The sequence below is a fragment of the Monopterus albus genome, unplaced genomic scaffold (genome assembly GCF_001952655.1).
Source record: "Monopterus albus unplaced genomic scaffold, M_albus_1.0 scaffold274.1, whole genome shotgun sequence".
In the NCBI taxonomy this organism is placed as follows: domain Eukaryota; kingdom Metazoa; phylum Chordata; class Actinopteri; order Synbranchiformes; family Synbranchidae; genus Monopterus; species Monopterus albus.
The window spans coordinates 345,584-350,999 of NW_018128154.1; the positions used below are offsets into that span (position 1 = coordinate 345,584).

General features: G+C 47.6%; 1 protein-coding gene across 1 annotated transcript; it reads right to left on the minus strand.

Annotated features, from left to right (window-relative positions):
• Nucleotides 1-4,720: 4,720 nt before the first annotated feature.
• Nucleotides 4,721-5,416, minus strand: LOC109972964 (early growth response protein 2b-like; the record flags this gene model as incomplete). The annotated part of the gene is made up of 1 exon (XM_020622230.1): nt 4,721-5,416. A coding segment is annotated over one exon (441 nt), but the record flags the coding sequence as incomplete, so codon positions are not given.

The window sequence follows — 5,416 nt, forward strand, 5'->3', positions numbered from 1 at the left end:
TCAATCAAATCACTCTCTGGCTGTTGATTATGTGGAAAATAAATCAAAGTACCATGGCTCTATTGATCAGGCGCATCGTGGTGAGCGCTGACAGAGCTGCACACCTCTGAGGTACCTGACTGGTGCAGGGGTCACCGGTGTGGGTCAGGATGGATCCTTGGTGTCTGGGACACATTTACAATGAGTTCAGGTTGGGAGCAGGTGAACGCACCGTGTCGAGTAGAGAAGGACAAACGTGTGTGACGTGCCGACATCAGTACTGACCTCCGACTTTAACGTGCAGGACGTCGCTCAGCCTGGGACGCCTCTGAAGGACCTGAAGGAGAAAACACACACCTAACACTAAATTAAACAATAACTGATCAATAATTTGATCGGTAGAAAATGTCAACATCGCCAAAACGTTTGTCACTCAATAACTCGACTTATATTATTAAAGTCGTTAGAGGCGACACACACACACACACACACACATTTGGCTCTAACAGACAAAAACTACAGTTCCTCTGGTTTGTGGTTCTTTGTTTTCAGTGACGCGCGCGCACACACACACACCTTTAATGTGCTGAGACGTGTCCAGCTCTTCAAAGTAATCTGACAGCGAGACCTCGACCACGATAGACCTGATGCTGTCACACGTACGTGCACACAGGACACGTGATTAATCATGTCAGCATGATAGCAACGGTGTGTAGACAGGTGGGGGCGTGTGTCTCAGTGTGGAAGTGCAGGACGACCTGACCGCTGACAGGCGTGTGCGTCAGGATCAGCGTCTGCAGACTCTACGGGGCCACTGCGCACAGCTCTGGCTCCGCCTGCAGGCCGAGGTCGGAAACACGCTCCAAGTCCAACACCTGGTGAGCACAGCTACGAACTGCACACACACAGCACAAAACACACACGGTCTGTTCTGTTAGTTGGTTTCTACGGTTTGTTTTATGTTTCTATGAACTGGATGGTTTGAGAAACAAACATGTCTGACAACGGAGAAGCCACAACAACAAGAAGGAACTGAATTTGAACGACCAAATGTTCTGTAATGGATGAATAAACGGAACATTTCTACAATAGTCTGTGACGTCATCTGGCTGGACGTTTGTTCTTTGTTTAAACTCTAGCACATTTTTCTTCATAGCAGCTTAAACAAAAGAACTTCTGGTTTTTGAATTAGTCCACTTAGAAATGTCTCATATTGAAAACAAAACTGATATTTTTTTGGAATAATACTAAAGCTGTTATTAGAGAAAACCTCCACTTTGCTCCTCTGTAGCTCCACCTTCACCCTCTCCTCCACCTCTGCAAACATCTGGGTAATTTTACGATCTAGCCCCAGAACCAGTCGCTCCTCCAGCCCAAGCTCCAGGAGTCCCACCTCATAGAGCGTCTTCACAGGTAGAGGCTCCAGAGAGCCAGGGAGGGCCAGAGCAGCAGAGAGCTCCTCTGGATGTCCTACAGAGGAGGCTAGACGGCGATCCAGAGGGTCGAACATTCCCCTGAGAAGTTGGACCGAGGCGGATGTCAGGGGGAGGCTGTGGAGTTCCATGGCCAGAGGCGAGCTCCGTCTTTTGGAGACAGCTGGGCCGAGGGGTGGGAGGAGAACATACGGCCTGGAGCTTCTCACCCGACCCTGAAACGTCAGATAACTGTGGCTTCTCTGTGTGGTTGGAGTAACTCTTTCAAACTTCTATATAAAATTCCTGAAAAGGTTTAATACTGTCTCTCAGGATTTCAGTATGTGTTTACACTTTTAGGTGGTAATGCTGCATGTTATGGTGTACAAATATTATTATGAGGGTTAATCAGCATCAAACTGTTAAAATGCTTTTAGACCGTTACATCAGAAAAGGGTTTATCTAAAATATCCAGCTGCTTACTCATCACATAACACACACTATTCTTTAAATTTCCTATCCTTAATAACACCTTAGGTCAACTAAATACTGTGCAAAACAAATATGGTCTTAAGTGTCCAGTGACACAGCTTTCATTGGTTATTTCAGACTAAATTTAACACTTCCTCAAAGAGCCAGAGTGTACTGGTTTATAAAAGTTTCTCAGTACAGTAACATCTGAGGGTTAAGGAGGTAGCTGCCACAATAACTGCAGGTTGTTGTTATTTGGGAGGTTTGGGGTCTTATCCTGAATTAATAACATGAAAGAGGGAGGTCTGCAGGGAACTCTGTTCACAGGTTCATGGTAGTTAACTACTGAGCGAGTATCTCCGTCATACAACCTCAAGCAGTGTTTGGAGCTTTAATATGTTTCAAATATGCCACCTTAGTGTGAGAGGTAAGCTTTATTCCTATGTCCAGGGGTTAGCATATCGTGGCCTTCAAACAAAACACTTAGAACCAGGGCTGCAACTCAGGATTACTGCCATCCCAGACCAGCTGCCGACTGTTTTCTCAATTAACCTTCTACAAAATGTCGGAAAACCACTGTAAATGTTCCTCCTCACCTTCCAGAGCCCAGAGTGTTGGAGCAATGGTCTGAAGCCCAAAGATATTCCCTTTACTGGTTTTAAACAGACAGGAACAAATCTTCACACTTCGGATGCTGACAACAGCAATGTTTGGTCATTTTTGCTTAGAAAATCTCTCAAACAACAGTTGCTGGTTAATTTTCAGCTGAGCAACTGATCAGTTGTTTCAACTCTACATATGACCCACGTTTTGGTACACGGCAGTAAACAACGTGCTTTGGACTGTTGTGTGGACCAAACACGACACCTGAACTGGTCTCCTTGAGAATCTGTGTTGACCATTTCCCACCTTTTTCTGTCCGAACACCTAATAGTAGAAATGACCTGCAACGGCGGCAGCAGGGCCTCGTAGGTGTACCGGCTGACCAGGTGAGCATGGAGCTCAGGTACAAATGAGAAGCGAAGCCCATCACCACAGGGAGGACAAACGTAGGGCAGCTCCATGAAAGACATGATTCACCATGGTTTCTCCTCTCCTCCCCTCTCCTCTCTCTCCCTATGCTTCTATATGCCACCATTACCCATTACTAACTTTGTGTCTCCTCTCTCCCGTAGTGTGTCCTCTCTCTCTCCCTGTACCTTTCTACAGGTAGCCCTGGCCCTGGAGCTCTACGTCTCTGACGACCAGTCACCAGCCACATCGACCTGATCAGTGTTTGTTTGTTGTGTCTTGTTGCTTTTCTTCTTTTGTCTCTCCTCTATCCACTCACCCCAACCGGTCGAGGCAGAAGGCCGCCCACCAAGAGCCAGGGTCTGTCAGAGGTTTCTTCCTTTAAAGGGAGTTTTTCCTCCCCACTGTCACCAAGTGCTTGCTCAAGGGGATTTGTTGGGTTTTCCCTATGTAATAATATTGATAACAGTAAGGTCTAGACCTTAGTTTGTAAAGTGTCCTGAGATGACTTTTGTTGTGATTTGGTGCTATACAAATAAAATTTGATTTGATTTGATTTGACCAGGGAGCTGCGGACCTGGAAGATAAAACAGGAAGACAGAGAAGAGACGGGAACTGGCAGAGGAAAAAGAGGAAACGGAGTCCTCCTTCTCCAGACACATCTCGTCTCAGAGAATGAGAAGACCTGAGCAGAAACTGGGTCACTGTGTGTTTACTACATAACTGATTTTGTGGAGATGAAGATTTAATGAGGCTTAAAAAATGCAGATCAAAAAGATCAAAATGTGTACTGAAACTACAGCGAGCCTTTAACAACCCAAACTATAGATTTGTCAGGTGCTTTAAAAGGTGTTTTCACCTTTTAACCACCGGGCTTCGAGCTGAGATCCACAGACAGTGGAGTCAAAACACATGTTGTGTCACGACTACTGAGCTTTCTTATTGGAAAACCAAACAACCACAGAGACACAAAATGACCAAACGAGGAGATGAGAGAAGAGAGAGGATGACCAAACCCAACTAAGACTCAGACTGGTCAGGAATTACTGCTAAGGATTTATAGAAGTGATACGATTCTAAAATAAGACCAGACTGTTGGACTGGGACTGTGAAAATACAAGTGGGTGAAACTTGCTGTTACCATGGAAACATGACTACCACGGTTCCAAAAACCGAAGAAACTGTAAACTTGTTGCCTGGCAACAGCAGTCAGTACATGAATAGAAGAGGAAAATCTGTGGTGATGATGATGATGATGAAGAAGCAGCAGACCAGAGTCTTTCCAGCTGTTTGTTTGTTTATTGACAGCAGCCTTCATGCAGAACTGTTTGACACAGCAGAGACCAGGACACAAATCCCACAATGCATCAGTGCATCGCTGCTTAAACCTCAATCATCACAATGAAACTTATGTAATAAAGTTCACTCAGCATCAGAGGAGACTTAGTCATTTCATAGAAAAGTAACATTGTGGCACATTCTAGAAATATACACACTCTCCTTGGAAAACAGTGGCACGTGAAGAGGTAGACAAAGCATGTAGAAAAATAGAGCTATCAAACATAGAACTGCTCAGTGCTGTCAGATAGAAAGCTGGACAGAAAAATATCCGAGTCAAAGCAGGAACAGAAGCACAACGTCCTGACGTCAACATCCAGTCTCTTCACTGTTCACGTCCTCATGCAAACACGTACGAGACTGATATTTTACAGAAAGTTCGTCCAGGTGGACGGACTGCTCCTTTACAGGGCGCACACTCAGTCACAACGGCGAGAAGCACCGGGATGACGAGGGGGAAACCAGCTGGTCCAGGACCAGACCTTTACATCCACCCTCCTCCCTCAGGGGGGGGGGGGGCTTCTCCCACAGTCCTCCTACAGCGGACTGTGCCGTCCACGTGCACCTGGTCCAACATCTGGACTAAAGTCTCTGAACACCTTTAAACACGTCTCATTTCCTGTTCAAGGCGTCAGATAACATCGCCTTCAGGGTGACGTCACATGGAATCGTCAGTGTGACGCTTTCCGGTTGACGGTTCAAATCCTGAAGTTCGTCTCCTCAGCAGCCTCACTGGCCGAACGTGCGTGGGCTCGCGCTGCTGTTTAGACTCCAGGCGCGTTCAGGGCCAGGGAGTAGGCGGCCATCATCTGCGCGCGGAGCTGCTGCTTGACGTGCACACGCCCATGCCTCTTCCTCTCGTCGCTGCGCGCGAACCTCTTGCCGCACACATCGCAAGAGAAGGGCTTCTCTCCAGTGTGCGTGCGCGTGTGCGTGGTCAGGTGGTCGCTGCGGCTGAAGCTGCGCGCGCAGATGGTGCACTGGAACGGCTTCTGTCCCGTGTGGATGCGCACGTGCCTGTTCAGTTCATCCGAGCGCGAGAAGCGTCGCTCGCAGCCCTGCACGGAGCAGGGGAACGGCTTCAGCTTCAGGCCGCTCTTGGCGGGAGCTCTCCTTCCCCCGCGTGACAGTTTGGGGGCTCCAGTCGCGTGCACACTGCTGATGTTGACTATCGGGAACGCGCCCTGCAGGAAGGAGGAGAGGAG